Consider the following 18,857-nt stretch of genomic DNA (forward strand, 5'->3'; position numbering starts at 1 on the left):
ACAAGAAGCTATTACACACCTGAAATCTATTTTTATGTTAGTAGCCTTAATCATGTAATTTTCTAATCTCAATGGGTACTGCTTCATTAAATTGTCCAGAACTTCTCTGAGTCTAAGGTTATTGCATCTCATGAGTAGATTGAAGATGGTGGCTGCCACTTCTCCAGATGTGGTGCTGCTATTACCTCAGTGTGTGTGTGTGTGTGTGTATGTGTGTTCTCAGGGCTTCAGTTTTTTACTTTTTCTCCATTACTATTTGAATTGGATACTTAGCTCCTAGTTTACATTTCCACAAAGTTCTCCATACATTGAACATGCTGGTTGCAATGTAACTGTACTAATTTTCTTCTGTGAAAATGACTTACTTTTTTAAAGATTTTTTAAATGAAACATTGTGATAACACTTTACAAGAACAATGCATAATATACTATTCACTTATGCAAAAGAAAACTTAATTAAATTTAATTAAGAAAAATATAGTACATAAGGAATTGATTAATATATTCATTCACAGCTTTGTTATGGTCATCATCATCATCATCATACATATCAAGGATTTAGGCCTAGTATGGCCTGTTCCGGCCTTAGAAGTGTTCGTTGAATCATTTAAGAGGATGTCCTGGTTTTCTTTTTCCTAATGGCTTGTACTTTAAGGCTTGTTTTGGTAATCTTTCTGTTTTCATTCTTTGAACGTGTTCCATCCATCTATGTTTATATTTTTTAATTTTTTCAATTACTGGTTCTTGGTTTAATTCTTTCATAATATCTTCGTTTCTTTTGTGATCAAATAGGGTATACTTTGCAGTTTTTCTCATAAACTTCATTTCTGCTGTTGTTAATCTTTGTTTGTCTTTTTGTTTTATTGTCCAGATTTCGCTTCCATACATTAAGACCGGTAGGGCTAATGTATTGTATACTTTTAGCCTGGTTTGTTTTTGAACTAGGTTTGGTTTAAATATAGAGTTAATTACTCCTGTTATTTTAAAATATTTTGCAATTTTTATGTTTATATCTTTTTCATTTTCATAAGTGATCATACATCCTAGGTAGTTAAATGAATTCACCTGTTCTAAGATCTTCTTATCTAATACTATTTTAGTTCTTGCTGGATCTTGTCCTTTAAAGGCCATAGTTTTTGATTTTTCTGTTGATATTATCATACCATAATCTTTGGATATCTCATTTAGATTTAAAATAGCTTTCTGTAAGTTATCTTCAGAATTTGTAATTATTATTTGGTCGTCTGCAAAGAGGAGAGTGTTTAAGTTAACTGTAGGTGAAAGTTTAATTCCTTGATGTAAATTTTTACTCCATTTTATTATTATTTCATTTAAGTAGATATTAAAAAGAGTTGCTGAGAGGGGACATCCCTGTCGGACCCTTCGGTTTATCTCTCTTGTATGTGATAGCTCATGATTTAATCTTATTTGTATTTGATTATTTTCATATATACTTGTGACAGCTTTTAGGATATTATTTGGTATTTGTCTTTCTTTTAATATGTTAAATAATATGTTTCTTTTAACTTTGTCAAATGCTTTTTCAAAGTCAATAAATGCAATATGTGTTTCTAAATTATATTCTCTTCTTTTCACTATTATTAATTTTAGGCAGAAGGCTGGGTCTATACATGATCGTCCTTTTCTAAATCCATTTTGTACCTCTAGAATAAAGTTTTCGGAATATTTCATTAGTTTGTTATTTAAGATTCTGCTGTATATTTTGTAACATGAATTTAGTATACTGATACCTCTATAGTTTTTAGGGTCATCTCTATTACCTTTCTTAAAGACTGGAATCATAATTGCTTTTTTCCATTCTATTGTGGGGGATACCTGTTGAGTAAATTTTATTTAAAAATATTAAGAGTCTTCGTTTGAATCTTGTTCCTGCGTATTTATATAGTTCTGAACCTAGCTTATCTTCTCCAGGTGATTTTCCGTTTCTTGTTTCTTTCAGGCTGATTTCTAATTCTTCTTCAGTTATTTCATTTTCGTTAATTGTTTGCCAGTTGTCTTTTTTAAAATATTAGTCTGTCCACTGTTCTGTGTAGTAATTTAGGAATTCTTCTAATTTCAATTCAGTGTTTAATTTTATGTTTTCTTTGGTATCTGCATTTAGGTGTTTCAAAATCTTATATACATTGGGTCTTATTTTATATAAATCATGTTCTAAATAAAAACAAATTTATTCCATGATTCTCTATGTCTTTTTCTGACTTCTCTTTTAGCTATGGCTCTTATTCTTTTATATTCTATTTCATCTTCTAATCTTTTACTGCTTAACCATTTGTGATAGGCTTCTTTTTTCTTTTTGATTATTTCTTTGAATGTATCATCCCAGATCTTCAGTTTTTTCCTTTTATTGAATTTTTTGGTCTTTCCTAAGCTTTCATTTGCTGCTGCTTCATTTAATATCGTTTTTATATTAAGTCATTCTATTTCTATTTCTTCATTGTGTTTTATTTTATCTAGATACTGGTTAATTCATTGTTCATATAGCCATTGTACATTTGTCATTCAATAGTCTAGTTTTGTAAACAAATGTTTCAATTTTTCTTTCTGTTCTTGTTACTTGTAGCCATTTAGGTGGTAATCTTAATTTTATTTTAACAAGGAAGTGGTCACTGCTTATTTCATATCCTCTGTGAACTCTAACATCTAGTGAAAATTTTGATGTCTTTTCATTTAATATGAAGTAATCTAATATTGATTTCCATCCTCTTGCTGCCCAAGTATATTTATGTATGTCTTTATGTTTATAGAAGGAATTCATTATTTTTAGGTTATTATAAACTACAAAGTCGATCAATTTTTTACCATTTCTGTTTAGAGTGTGTTCTCCATGTATTCCTATATTATAATTAATTTTCGTGTTTCCAATTCTTGCATTTAAGTCTCCTGCTAAAATTATGTAATCATTTTTATTTATTTTATTATATATGTTTTGTAGCTGATTATAAAAATCAATATTATCCTGTTCTCTTCCTTCTTCTGAGGCATATAAACCAATTATTGTTAAATAGCCTCTATCTATTTTTATTCTAGCTTCTATTATTCTTTCATTCCATAATTTATAATGTTTTAACTGTTTTGAAAGGGAGTTATGAATCCAAATCATGACTCCTGCTTGTGCTCTTTGGTCTCTGTCGACTCCACTGTATATCACATTAAAAATTTCAGTTCTCATAGTTCCTTTTAATTTCTTTTTTGTTTCAGTGATTACTGCTATTTTAAAATTTCTTTCATTTAATAACTGGTCTAATTCTATTTCTTTATATGCTATACCTCTTACATTCCAGTTTTCTGTGTGTATTATATTTTGTCGTTTCCATTTTCGTTTTCCCTTTTCCATTCCAGGGTCGTTTCCCATAGATTCAATCTGATTATCTTTTTCTGTCAGCTTACAAGTATGGTTATGTTCTCCATGTCAGGGGACTAGCCTGACGGTGGAATAGTTCAGTGATAGGGCTGCTACCTTAAGGCTTCTGAACTCGCCTTCTTCCGAATTTAAACCCATAGGAGGAATAGGGTATGTTGAAGGGGAAAGGGTAGATTATAGAAGAAATATAGTAAGGTTTATAGAGAGGACATAGTTGTAAGGCCAGAAATGAAAAGACCCCATGGCCCTCGCGTACTCTAATAGCACAAGGGTCATAAAGTAAGAAGAGTTGGCTGATAAGGCCTTATATAGGAAAGATTAAAGTAAGTGGGTCTTCCTCAAAGTAGAAGAAGGAGAGGATAGATCCAGCTAGGGGTCCATGGGAGTGCCACTTCCCTTACAATCAAGATGATTGCCCCTTATGGCCCTGTTGGTCCACGAGTCCTTATTCAGTATATTCGGACCACCCCACTATATATATATAAACACGCACGCACGCGCATGTACACACACACACATGGTGGGCTTCCCTATCCGCCACCCAGGGGACACGCTCTCTAGGGGTTACAGGTTCCCCTTAGAGGGACCCTGTAACCGCTAGAGAGCGCGTTATGGTAGTTATTTGTTATGGTATAGCAGCAAATCTGTTATTTCTATGGATAATTTTATGAAATTCACAGAAAATTTTATTTGGCATTTAAATTTTATTTATACACAGTCTGAATGGACTGCTACGAGATCTAGTAGAGCAGTGCAGCTTTAAAATATGAAGCATACACACAACATTGGATGTTATGGAGAATTGAAAATGAGAAGTAGTAACAGTGAGAAATGAAGAAAGGAAGAAGTTAATAGAAGGCAATAGTGAATGTGTAGACAAATGAAAATAATATATAGTGTTGTGATTGATGAATCAAATTAAAATTGAAATGATTTATTGAATTTTACTTCACTTTCATAAGATTTTTATAGCTATTGTAAAATTCGATGTAGTAGAAATTTTCCTTTGCTTTGCATCGACTTTTACAGATGCCACATCTTGTAAACACACTGTGTATTAACGTTGTAAAGAATCTTAAAAGGCCATATATTTAACCCCAAGGAATTCACATGCAAGATTGTACAAACAGAAAATGTCTAAAATGTAAGGTTCAAGGGCAGTGCCTTAGATATCGGCATTGTATTGATGTCGGAATTTGTATATATTGTAAGTGAAATTTAATGTGCTCAAAGTCAGCCTGCTACCATCTTCAAGGTCAGTGGTAAAAGGGCAGTATACTTCTGAAATAGTTCCGCTTTTTTTAAAATAGGTTTAAGTATGCATATTCACTGAGAACTAAAAGTGAGCTTTAATGTGAAGATCAAGACAGTTTGCGTGGGAATGTTCGGGAGTCTCGACCCTTCGTCCAGAGACCCAAGAAAATTGTATAAAAGTTATCTTTCTCTCTTCCTTCCTTTCCAGAGGAAAGGGAGGAAGAGAGAAAAGTGAAGGCTGTCCTTCGCAACTTCTGGTTGAAGTTGCGAAGGACAGCCACTGGAGTCGTGAACCTACTGAGGGAGAAGAGGAGCAGGACCAGCACGATCGAGGCAATCTGCTGAGTGCCTCGATCATCGGACACCCTTTGGCCGATTCATAGACATCGGAAAAAAAGTGCTCCAGGCCCCGCAAGTCATTCCGAGAGAGACGACGGTGACAACGGAATCCCCGCATGGAAATAAAAACCTGAAACAGAAGAGAAGCCCAAGGAACCTAAGAAGGAACTAGGAACAAGCATATACTAGAGTTAAAGAAGATATGTGAATTAATTTCATTGTGTTTGCTTATGATATGTGAAAAGGGCTGATAAGTTTCTTTAAGTGGTGTTATAACTACTTTAAGAATATTTTTTTTTTATAGTTATTGTTAGAAGTACTAGTTACAAGTAACAGAGCATGAAATTCCGTGAATTGTAATGAGCTGATAGTTTTTTGAATGCTGATAAAATATAAAATGCTGCATGACTCCGTGCATTTTTTATAAGTGAAATTGCCCTCAGTTTTAAGCTTAAAGTGGAGTTAACAAAGAATCTTTCCCTATTGTATGATGTATAATAACAGTTTAGTGTAAATAAATATGTTTGTTTTATTTACAAAGTGTGCTGCCTGATCTTTATGCAACGCACTATTTCCAAATAAACACGAACCTGTGAGCAAAAGAATTTAATGATAGCCACGACTGTTTAATGTTAAGAAGGGCTTTACGATAATTTTAGAGTGAACTCTACTGGAGGCATTATTATATCTTATACCACAAGGAGAGCACTAGTGGTGCAGTCGATTAATCTAAATAAATTTCTAGGGTTCTCCCGGTAGAGTAAAAATACTAAAAGTAGAGTAAAGTTAATAAAGAATAGGAAGTTAAAGTATTAAAAAAAAAAAAAAAGAAAAAAAAAAAAGACAGTAGAGATAAATGAATAAAAGTAGAAAATATAGATAGAGGATAGATTAATAAAAGATTACATTGGCACACTAAAAACCATAATGATTAACATAATGCAAATAAGCTGCAGATAGAGATACATTTACAAAGGCGCAGCATCATAGAATAATAAGTCCAATTAAATACGTTTACACTATTATAGTTAGAAAATTGGTAACAGCTAGTTTGATAACATTTGTTTGCGAATATATCTTTTTTCAGATTTATCGAGATCATTATTTTCCTTTTAACACAAACACAGTTTAGTATTAATTTCAGCCCCATACCTTGTAACTTATTTTCAAATTAGATAATGTTTACATCATCTTTTTCCTCTGTTTAGGGTTGGACAAAACCAAATGCTTTCCATGTTTGCATAACCTCATATAAACTTGTTGTACAAGATCACCAAGCCTTCCGACGAAAACGCTGGAAATACTTTGTTTTAGATGAGGTAGGTGATTTTTATATACTTATTTTTCTCTTCAATTGATTCTCTTTATATTATTTGCCATCTCACCTTTTGCATATGTTATATTTTTCTGGATGTTTTTGGACCTTCTTTCTTCATGCGTTGATATGTTTCATATATTCAGAATGTGTTTAATTATTTTATTTTTTTTATTGATTATTATGATTATTATTACTCCTGATAGTTTATTCTTGTCACACACCATGCAGTACGAGTAGAACCTGGACTTTACAGGTTTCTTGATTATACTTTTACTTAGCCTTTTGGGATTACCACCTGCCTCCCCTGGCATTGCAAAATTTCCCTTGTATTGATGCACTAAGATCTCCTTAGTAACTTGTTTGTTTTTATCAAATCTCAGCCGCTGTTAGATATGTTTATATTTCTTCATCTCCATGATACTTGGACAAGATGTGAATTTGCAGTCCAGCTGTAGTGTTATCAGAGCCTTGTAATTGGCAGAATAACTATTTTATTCTGTTCAGTACCAAAGATAACACTAACAACACAAGTCATCCGCTATGATGACTTAACTTTCTCACCAATGTAGTCTCTAAACTTTAAATTGCTGTCCACTTTAAGTCACTCATCCTTAGGTCTCTAACTTTATTAGTCAGTTGCAGCAAATTCCCATTAATAAATTACCCAGCCTTTTGTTTTCTCAATTCAAATATAATCTTGCACATGGCGGCATTAATCTGAAACTTATTAACATGTGATCATAGAATCAGTCTGATCAAGTCAGCCTACAATGATCTGATATGCCTTTTGTCGCTCAACCTAGCTTAGTATCATCAGCATATTAGATATTCTTTTCCAGATGTTTTTCATGGATTTTATTTATTTATTTATTATTATATATATATATATATATATATATATTTTTTTGTGTGATATTCCACATCATAGTTATTTTTGATGGCTTCTTTCATGACTGACAATGTTAATATTTACAGAGCAGTGTGTGTGCAGTGTACTCAGTAAAAATTGTGTTTATTGTGTAGTTTATGATGCTTGCATTCACAGATGGATGGCCTAGTCTCTTTACATTCATTGCCCTGACATTGTCCCATGTATAAAGTAGCTTTCTTCACTTACTATGAGCAGCATATATGACAGAAGAGTTATTTACCAGTTGGTCTTGGAAGCCTTCTGATGCACTGCCATCATAGTTGGTTCCATAAGATGTTGTCTGGCCTGCTGAACTGCTTTGCTGCTGTACCTATATATGGAAGAGATGCTAGTTTCCTGGCTAATTATATGTGTTAAGTATATCCATGAAGGGTGTCACATTTAGTGAATGTGTAAAGGGACAGAACCTGGGAAGTTGACTCTGGAGATCTATTCTGTATATAATCCGGCCTGTTTGGCTGAGTGGTTAGCATATCTGCTCTCCAGCCAAAAGGCTGCAGGTTCGAATCCCGCCATGGGCATGGATGTTTGTGATTGTCTATACTAGTGGTGGTGGGCATTAGATGATGTTGGTGTAAATAATGATTGCAATTGGAGAATTTGTTGGAGATAGAGTTGTAGAGTAGGTGCCCTCCCTCGGTGAGTCTTTGGACTCCCTTGAAGTGTCACGTAATAATAATAATAATATATGTGCAAAATAGGTTACTCTTTATTGATAGAGTAAAAGATTTAAAAATAGAACTGTCAGACATCTTGTAAGATCAGATGTTGTCAGCCTGTTCATAAATGTCCTGGGGGATGACAAACTGGATCTTCTTTAAGAGTTTTTTTCCCTCCAAACTTGATTAGGCTGTTCAGACATTGCATGGAAAGCACATTTTTCAATTCTAAGACAAATATTGGAAATGCCAAGTCTTGCTGTGGGTCCTCTTCCTATCACCAATCTTAGTGATCCTATTTATGGAAATTTTGAAAAGAAAACTATTCATAAATATTTAAAAAAAAAAAAAAAATCTTGGCTCTGATATGTCACTGATGTATTTATAATTTGTCCTGGATTGACTAAAGAATTAGAGCATTGCAAAATTTACCTTAACAACATACAACAAAACATAAAATTCACTTTAGAATTTGAGAACCATAGAAAAGTACATTTCCTTGACATCTGCATGTATCTGAAGAAGAAGAAGGAAGGGTCTAAACTTCTCAGAAGACAGAAAACCAACATCTTTGGCAGATTCCTACATGATGCTTTGCACTACCATCCATTACAGAAAATAGGCATGATCAAGACGTTAAGAGAGAGAGAGAGCACCTACAACAGATTCAGTTCTGCGGAAAAAAGGCACAAAGTATCTGAAACATTGTCTCTCTCTCTCTCTAAATTGGTGTGGTCAGAAGACATTTAATAAAACTTGACACACACACCTCAAGTTCCTTCCATTCAACAGGAGTTCAGAAATGCAATCAGCTTACATTTAATCCAGAATATCTTGGATAAAATTGCACTGCTTTTATTCCTCATGCTGCACAATATACAGCATGAGGAATAAAAGCAGTATACTGAACTTTGAAAGTTATTCAGTACTGTATTTTTGTACCATACTTTATAAAATCCATTGCTCTTGTGCCATTTTCTATGTAGGCCATATAGAAGATTCAGAGAAATCCATATGTTGCAACATTAAAAGTTGTAGAAAACAAAATATAAATTAGGATTAACCTTACATGCAGCCAACACAAACTAACGTGCACTAGTGTCCAAAAGCTAAGTGAACTACATGTTTACCTGTATACGAAAAAAGTTTCTTGACTACAGTCATATGTTGACATTGCCAACATACTAATAAATGATATTACACAAAAAATGTATTATAAATTTCATACAAATTACAATACATTTTTGGCAAAAGTTACAAATTTCCTAAGGAGTTAGTTAAGGGATTAATGTACAGTGTTTATATTAATTACGTTAACTGTATGGAGACACATTTCAGTATGAAATATGTTCACCCTGAACTGATGTGATGCAGCTCTCACAACATTGTACACTGCTTAGCAACAAGTGATTCTGAAATTCTTGAAGAAAACTGGCCCATTCTTCCTCCTTCACAGCAAGGATATGGCTTTGTTTGTTTTCTGGACCAGAATTTTGAGCAGCAGTGTGTTTCCCTAATGCATCCCAAACATGTTCTGTGGAGTTCGGATCTTTTTTGGGGGGGGGGGGGGGGGGGCATGCTAGACACTCAATTTGATTAATATCCTCTGTCTCCATGTACAATGTGGTATGGCATTGTCATCTATAAAATTGAATTCTTCACCTACAGCATCATGGAACAGCTGAACATGATGTTGAAGAACTTCATTGCAATATCATTCACCAGTCATAGTCCCTTTTTCCAGCACTGGTATCTCTGTGCATCCATTAAACATAATGCCTTCCCACACCATTTCCCCAGCACTGCCATATCTATCCCTTTCAAGAACATTTTCACGATGGTAATCAGTAACTCTCACGCCAGATTAAGTATCATCTAGAATTGCGGGAAAGAATTAAACAACTCTCATTTGTAAAGAGTACATTAGCCCATTGGTGTCTTATCCAATTTTTATGGATACAACACCACTGAAAACATGCTTTACAATGATCTCTGGATAAACGGTTGCAGACTGCAGGCCTTCAGCTGTATAGTCCTGCTTGTTAAAGACTTCTTGCCACAGTTTGTTGAAATATCCACATATCTGAGCTTGAATGAAGCTGACTTGCAAGCTGACCTACCATGGTGCATTGATTACGCTTTGCTGCTACACCCAAAAATCTATCTTTGTACTCCATGGTACAGTGAGGACAACCTCTTAGCAAACATCTGGAACATTGCCTTGAAATGCTACGTGTAATAACTGCCATGTGAGATTCCAAATTCTGTAGCCTTCTTCACGCTTTCCAATAATTCTTCCCCACGTGATATTATCTAGATGATCTCTTTGAGACATCCAAGTTTGCAACTTTATTCCTTCACGAAAAGAGTTTCCTTCGAACACATTTCACTTCACACAGCCTTTTATCCTGTTAATAGAGTGCTACCACTTGACCCCTTTGCATGCGATTCGAAAACATGAATGTGTATGCACTTTCTACTCACAATAGTCAGTTATACAAATTGCCACAAGCTGATTTGTCTGAATTTGTGGTTGTAATCTTCAGAAATAGTGTTCCTCCTTAGGTTTTGGAAGCCATTGTAGGAAGTTCGGTAAGTTTGCAGTTAGACTGTAAAAGGATACTGAAGAGCTGTATTCCCTAAACCTGTCCATTTACTGAATGTCTTGGGTGTGATCACAATGCTCTGCTACAAACAGAAAAATCCATAAAAAACATATAAAAGAACATTCCAATGACATTAGTTGTCTCTCAACTCTAGATGGATGTGTATTAATCTATGACAGACCCAAATGATGACCATTTTCCAAGAATCACATTGAAGTAATGAATGCCAAGAGATCTTAAGTTAATGTTATTACATTGCTGAAAGACAGATATTGCATTCCAATTATATCAACCCTGGCCATCTGAATGTAAATCTCAGTTATAAGGCCGTCTGATCTGATTAATTTAAGGGGTAAATAAGATCAGACATTCAAGCTCAGCAGTACATTGAACAGTTTTTGAACGTAATAAAATCCTTTGATAGAAGATTGAAACTGGCAATGTATTTATAATAACAATAAATTTCCTTTGGCATTAGCCTGATCATGTTTGGAGATCCAGGTATCACCACAAGTGGAGGAAGTGATGTGAGACAACTAAATGTAAATCTTAGTTGTAACCTATCAGACAGACTGGCTGATCTGCAATTAATTTAAGGTGCAAACCGGACCAAGCATACAAGCTCAGCACTACATTGAGCAATATTTTAACACTGATAATGTTATCTATATATATGTGCACGTGATCAAATCCTTTAATAGAAGGTTGAAACTGTTATTGTATATTCTGTTGTTATAATTTCCATTGGCATTAATCTGTTCATGTTTGGAGATGTAGGTATTATCAAAAGTAAAGAGGAAGTGATGTGAGACATTTCATCCAAGAAATAAGACAGGGTGTGTAATGGCAGTGAAGTTTACACAGGTCTCTTCTCCCCACAAAATAGTAGAGAAGTCAGATTTTAACTGACTTCCAGCAATTTGGTATTACAGGATGCGATATTCTTTTTTCACCATATCATTCACTTTATGTAGTAGGATAGTTAAACATTCAAATGCAATCAGCTCATTGATTTCATTAAAATATGAAATGTTATGGTGAAAAGAACCTAAGAAACAGTAAGGTAGACCACATAATTTGAGAAAAGAATGTGGGGTGGTTGTGCAGTTTTCCCCATTGTGCAGCAATCAATTCACACAGCAAAGAGTTTAGATCATCCATAACAGTTGAGGTTTTTGGCTGAACATCATGTACTTCATGTCATTAGTTTCCATCGAAGGGACTGCTGGTTACAAATTGTGTTACTCGCCATAGTTTCATCATGAAACTGGGATGCCTCTGCAATTCATTTACTGTATAAAGTGCAATAATTGCAGACTCGCTGGGATTTTCTTTGTTGAAAGAAGTACCTGTGTTTCAAAATTAGCTTGAAATTAATGTTAATCTGATATGAATAGTCCCAAATCTCTCATTCTCCTAAAACATCTAGAACACCTGCAGTAATCTGGAAAAAAAAATTCATCCTTCTTTTCTTCCCACCTTTAATGTATTCCTGAAAGATGGAATATCTCTGATAGTTTTTCTGTTGCCCAGTAAGGAATATGTCAAACAACCTCATATGCAAATACTGCATGGTCAGGCACATGAATGTTTTCATGTGCCTGAAAATTTAATTTATTATGCAGAAGACTGCTTTCCCTTATTGCCTAGCATTATACATGTCTGCAAGGAGATGTGCTTTGCATTATGAGAGATACTGAGACAAGGAGTGATGAGAGCTTTGTCCACCTTTACTATGAGTTGCCTCAGTCCTGAAGATACTTCAGGTGCAAACTTTGTTTGCTTACACTTGGATAAAGAATTAAACTAAATTTATTATAGTCTAACCAAGTGGAAAATAAACTTCCAACATCTTTCTCTAAATCCAGAGTAATTTAATAATAAGGTGGTACACCTTTTGGCAACTCATGTAGGTAAATATGACTTCTCCTTTGCTTCTTCCTTAGTATCACCACGTCTGGGTCTGGCTCGCACTGACGAGACCTCAATAAAGGTCGAAACTGGTCTGGGTAGTGGCCCTTCCCTTAATGCATAGCATTATACATGTCTGCTTTGCATTATGGGGGACAAGGAGTGATGAGAGCTTGGTCCACCTTTACTACGAGAGTTGCCTCAGTCCTGAAGATACTTCAGGCACAAACTTTGTTTGCTTACACTTGGATGAAGGATTAAACTAAATTTATTATGCTCACAAATTCCTTTTTGTATATGTGAGAGAGAGAGAGAGAGAGAGAGAATATTGTCTTCCTGGAGTGAACATTTTTGAACGTTGTTGAACATTTAAATTCTAATGAATTCTCTTTCTATGCTAGAATAAATGATTGAAAGGATGTGAAACATGAAGATCGCTGAGTGAAAGTAATGATTCATTATGTGTCACTCTACCTTAAAGTTACTGGGCTGTTTTCAGAATCTGAAATAACATGATTAGTAACATTATGTGTCTTCAGATTGAGTTTTAAATGTCTCACTTTATTTATTGTCTTGTTTTATTTGTATCTTAAATATTTTAATTTTTAATTTTTTAAATTTTAATTACATATTTTCTAGGCACAACATATCAAGAATTTTAAATCTCAGCGATGGCAAATGTTGCTCAACTTTCAAAGTTTACATCGACTTCTCTTGACTGGAACGCCTTTACAAAATAGTTTGATGGAATTATGGTCTTTAATGCACTTTTTAATGCCAAATGTCTTCCAGTCACATAGAGAATTTAGGGAATGGTTTGTGAATCCAGTTACTGGAATGATTGAAGGAAGTCACGAATATAATGAACATCTGATCAAGAGATTACACAAGGTAAGATAATTTTTATTGTTATTTATTATAATTATGACATCACACCTTTAAGGATTCCACTGACTCATTGAGAGAGGGTATTAAACCTCACCCAACTCACTGTCTCTACTCCTTAATGAACCAACTCATGCTCTACAAAATGCTCTCTACAACCTACTACTGCCACCACCACCACTAATAGTATTTTTTATCTGTAAATTACACATTATTCTGGCCGGGATGATAAACCAGAGTTTCCTATTAGGGGGGAAAAAAAAAAAAAAAAAAAACATGCTACCACTGCATGAGATCATCTAACTCACCTTCAATTGAAATAATAGCCCATATAAAGATTCCTGTTGTCATGATGTGAATCAAACTCAGGTCCTTTCTAATCAAATGGCACAGTGTACTTACTGTCATTCATCCAATTGCTCTCTAGATGCATTTAATTATTATTTGATATATATATATATATTTGTGTTATGTTTATTACTTATGTCTGACTATTTTATATTTGATTTGGAAGGGCCAACAACAGCAATTTCCACAACAATCTATATATGCTCCTTGCAAAAGTGGAAAAAAAGTAGTGTGGAGTAGTGCTCAGACAAACATAAATTCAAACGCCCATCTCAGTAGCTGAGTTACTTAACAGTCTGCTGTTTATATCTCTTAATTTGTTCATCCTCTCTCTCTTATAAGTATTAAAAAAAAAAAAAAAAGGCAGGATTCTAGAGCAAATCAACATTCCTAGACAGTATTGTGGTCTTAAAAATCATATTCTTTGTTGTTCTGGCTAGGCTTATAATGAACAGACAGGAAGGATTTCAGAGACAAGATCAAAAAGAATATAAACATATGTAAAACTTGCAAAATTTGTAGATCAGTAAAAATGCTAATAAATGATTGTCATAAACCAGTATGTGATCCTGATTAGCATCACATGGATATTCATACATGGTTTAAGTTAATTACATCTCTGCAACTAATGATGTCTACGTGTCCAGATATGTTACACTATTCCTTATAACAAAATTAAAATAATTCACTCTCAGTAAGCTGTCATTCATCTTCTGCAAACAGAGGACCGGTAGACTTAATAGTTGATCACAGAGAAGCTGGAGCACCTTTGCCACATAAAAAAAAATGGGAGGTGTGGAGACACAATGTGTTCATAAAATATTGAGTCTAATTTTGTTTTTGCAGCAAAATTTGCTGACTGGTAGTACATTGCAATTGCTAACATGTCTATCAGGTTTGAGTATAAACCATAATACTGTGCATAAAGTATGGGATACATAATCTGTAAACCTTGACCTCGAGACCAAATGAAACAAACTGTGTAGAAAGTTTTTCCACTTGGTTTTACTATAAATTAAAGATGCCAAGAAATTATATTCTTGGTTTAATCATTTATCCGAACATAGGCAAAGAAAGTTTGCATGTGAAGCAACTTCAAACTGGACAACTCGTATATAGGAGCTAATGACCTCACATCGCTTGCTTTGGTATCCCATAATGCTATGCACATATCCTTACAGACGTGCATGATGCTATAGATTATGGGAAGGCTAACTACCCAGACCAAAGGATTAAACGAAGAATATAATTTCTTGGCATTTTTAATTTATAGTAAAACCAAGTAGAAAATCCAGAGTATTTTAGTAATAAAGTGTGACACCGTTTGGCTACTTCTATGTGGAAATATGACTTCTGCATTACTTCAACCTTGGTATCACTTCTGGGTCTGACTCCCACTGATAAGAACTCAATAAAGGTTGAAACTAGACTGGGTAGTGACCATTCCTATAATGAATTATGGTATACTGAAGCAATTGATGTAAAGTCATTAGCCCCTATATACGAGTTCCTCAGTCATAAAGTTACTTCACACACAAACTTTGTTTGCTTACAATTGAGTCATGGATTAAACCAAGAATATAATTTCTTGGCATCTCTAATTTATTATAACAATATGTGGTCAAACAAATTTTATATTGTTTGTTAGGGAAAGTTGTGCAATCCTGTCATTTATACCATCTCTAAATAAATTAAAGATACCAAGAAATTATATACTTGGTTTAATTTTTTATCCAAGTGTAAGCAAATAAAGTTTGTGCCTGAAGTATTTTCAGGGGCAATTCGTATTAGGAAGCTAAGACTTTACGTCACTAGCATTAGTATCCCATAATGCAGAGCACAACTCCTTGCAGACATGTATAATGCTATGCATTATGGGAAAGGTCTCTACCCTTCTCGAAGTCATAGCTTTCTTCAAAACATCAAAAGTCATGGGAGGACTTTGGCAAGAACATAGAAAATAAATATCAAGAAGGTGGCAAATATTCTGGAGGTTGTTGAAGGAGATTAAAAAAGGAGGAAAGAATGCTGTGAAAGGAGTTAGAGATGATAAAGGTGACATGAAAACAGGAGAAAAAGATATCCTTGAAGTATGGAGTAATTACTTCCAGAAATTGCTAAATGAAACAACCAGTGATAGCACAGTGTTAAAAAACATTCAACAGGCCAGTCAGGAATACATATCCATACTTGAAGTAGATAAAGCCATCAAAGGCTTAAAATGTGGACAGGCAGCAGGAGTAGATGATATTTGACCAGAAATGCTGAAGTATGTTGATATAAAAGTCTTGCAGTGGCTGCAATGCATAGTTCAGAAGGCCTGGACGGAGTGACGAATTCCCGATGATTGGAATAGAGCTCTCATATTACCCATATATAAAAATGGAAATAAAACTGAATGTGAGAATCAGAGGTATTTCCCTACTGAGTGTTCCTGGTAAGATATATGCAAGTATACTTGAGAAATGGTTGAGAAGAATTGTAGAAGAAAAGCTTGGTGAAGAACAAGCTGGATTCAGGCCAAATAGAGGCTGTCAGGATCAGATCTGCATTTTACAACAAATAGTGGAGAAATCATGGGAATATAACAAAGATCTCTATTTGAGTTTTGTAGATCTGGAAAAGGCATATGATAAGGTGCCAAGAGAGAAGCTATTCAATATGCTACAGTTATATGGTAGAGTATTGAAATGACAGTGTTTAATGGAGCATTATATCAAGCAATACTTAGTCTTTATTTGAGTTGTAAGTCAGCAGTTAGAATTGAAGGAAGTACAGGAAGATGGTTTAATGTTAAATCTGGTGTGAGACAAGGATATACATTATCCCCTCTGTTATTCATTATCTATGTAGATCACATTATGAAGGAAAGTGGTATTAAACATGATATCAAAATTGGAGATGTTAGTGTCGTCTCTTTGCTTTATGTCAACGATGTTATACTTATCAATAAATCCACTACGAGTCTAAGATTCCTTGACTTAAGTGAATAACTGTTGTAATAGATATGGTATGAAGGTCAGCAATAAAAAGACAAAGACAATGAAAATAGGCAGAATCATTGAAAATGTCAACTGCATTGGGAATGGAGAACCTGTGGAACAAGTAAAACATTTCACCTACTTAGGCACAATTTTTAGTGAAGATGGTAAATTAAATATGGAAATATACAACAGAATCAATAAAGCTGGTATAGTAGGAAGTCAATTGAATAAATTCATATGGAATAAGAGAAATTGTCGGAACACTAAATTAGCTGTATACAAGACAGTGTTCAAACCAGTTTTAACTTATGGATCTGAGAGCTGGGTCAGAAGTAAAACACTTGACCAAAGACTAGAGACCACAGATATGAGAGTCCTGAGAAAGATTTGAGGTGTGAACAGATGGTATCAATGGCAATATCATATTAAAAATGAGGATATTAGGGAATAACTTGACATTGTCAGCATCTGGGAATGTGTTAGCAGAGCTAATCTTAGGTGGTATGATCATTTAAACAGAATAGATGAGGAAAGATTGGGTCTTCCTCTGGGTCATTTTCTTGCCAGGTTGGCAGGAAAACGACCCAGAGGAAGACCAAGATATAGGTGGTTTGATATGGTACAAAGTGTCTTAGACGACAGAAATATAAGTTCTGATGATATTGGAGTCTTGACAAGTAACAGACTGATCTGGAGGAAAATTGTAGATAAGAAGTTTGTAATGATGTAAATTTTTCATGTACATGGCAGGAATTTGATGATGATGAATATAATTATCATATAGATTCTTAAAGTCCTTAACACTTCTTGCATTACAATACATTCTGGTAATACATTTCATTCACTGACAATTTTCCATGTAAAAAATCTACTCCTCACACACTTGTTCACCACACTTTTACATAATTTTCAGGAATAACTTCTGATTCTTCCCCTCTCACTTCTACTCTTTTTATAATCTGATAAAATCCTCTCCCTAACTTAAATGTCTCTATCATATCACGTCTCTTCCGCATATCCACCAAACTCTGCAATCCACATCTCTTCAACCTTCAGCCAGCATCCCAAACTCCTGATATTGTCTTAGTCACTCGTCTCTGGACCCTCTCCAATGTCTCCTTAATCACATTGAAAACCAGATGACCAGATCTGAGTACAATAGTCCAGGTGTGGTCTGACCAGTGCCTTTAACAGTGGCACAACCACTTCCTTATCCGTGAGTACTTCTTATCATAGCAGCACCATGATGTGCAACCCTATCAATATGCCCTCTAAACTTCAGTCTACTGTGAACCATCACTCCCAAATTTCTAATCTCATCCACTTCCTGCAGCACAGCACCATCAATATAGTACACAGCCTTATATTTCTGCACTCCAAAATGCAACATCTTGTACTTATTGATATTAAAACTACAACTCCACTCTTTTGTTCAAGTAAAAAGTCTATTTGAATCTTCTTGAAGGAATTTAGCATCAGTAGTCTTCCCAACTTTGCATCATCAGTATTGAAATTCAGCAAAATGTGATATTGCCGGCTTGGTTTGCCAAGTGGTTAGCATATCCACTCTCCAGCCAAAAGGCTGTGGTTCATATCCCGCCATGGGCATGGATGTTGATGTGAGTTGATGTGATTGTCTGTGAAAAAATACTAATGATGGTGGTGTGGGCTGTAGATGTCATGATGTAGATGATGATGGTGGTTGCCATTCGTTGTAAGTGAATTGAAAAGTGGAGACAGAGCTGTAAAGTAGGTGCTCTCCCTCAATGAGTCTTTGGACTCCCTGGAGGTGTTACGTAATAATAATGATAATGAACATAGTATTAATTATATACTATATTCGGCATGAAACTCTCTGATTCAAATTTTTGAGTTTCTTATTCGGTTTTAAAACAATATGGGATTTAATATCCCCTTAATTTAAGTAATGATAATATTTAAATTTAAAAAAAAAATCAGCCAAATATTCATAATATTAGTTTGTAATATATGTTTGTTTTAATTGCTTTTTATCTCAGGTACATATGAGTGATCAACACTTATAACAGGTGTTACTAATGATCTTGTTTGCTATTTAATCTAGCCTTCTTAATTGTAGACTTGAAAATGTCATCATCCATATTTCATATATGGATGATAACATTTCTCCTGCCTGTCAAAGAAGATTGATTGAATATGTATAAGCATCTGCTATTTTGTTGTTATACAATTCATGAATCTGATAAGTGACTTCCAAATGT

At 34.4% G+C, this 18,857-nt stretch overlaps 1 protein-coding gene across 1 annotated transcript in view; it reads left to right on the top strand.

Moving 5' to 3' along the window:
- The window catches only part of LOC150108900 (chromatin remodeling protein domino-like), a 731,915-nt gene that overhangs the window by 256,006 nt on the left and 457,052 nt on the right, over nt 1-18,857 (top strand). The window contains exons 16-17 of the mRNA XM_090410792.1: nt 6,184-6,294; nt 13,040-13,291. Of these exons, the coding sequence (XP_090266918.1) occupies nt 6,184-6,294; nt 13,040-13,291 (363 nt within the window). The remainder of the gene's footprint in view (nt 1-6,183; nt 6,295-13,039; nt 13,292-18,857) is intronic.

Source organism: Typopeltis vanoorti, chromosome 2, assembly GCF_054136105.1.
Source record: "Typopeltis vanoorti isolate ZY-2024b chromosome 2, IOZ_Tvanoo_1.0, whole genome shotgun sequence".
Taxonomy (NCBI): Eukaryota; Metazoa; Arthropoda; class Arachnida; order Uropygi; family Thelyphonidae; genus Typopeltis; species Typopeltis vanoorti.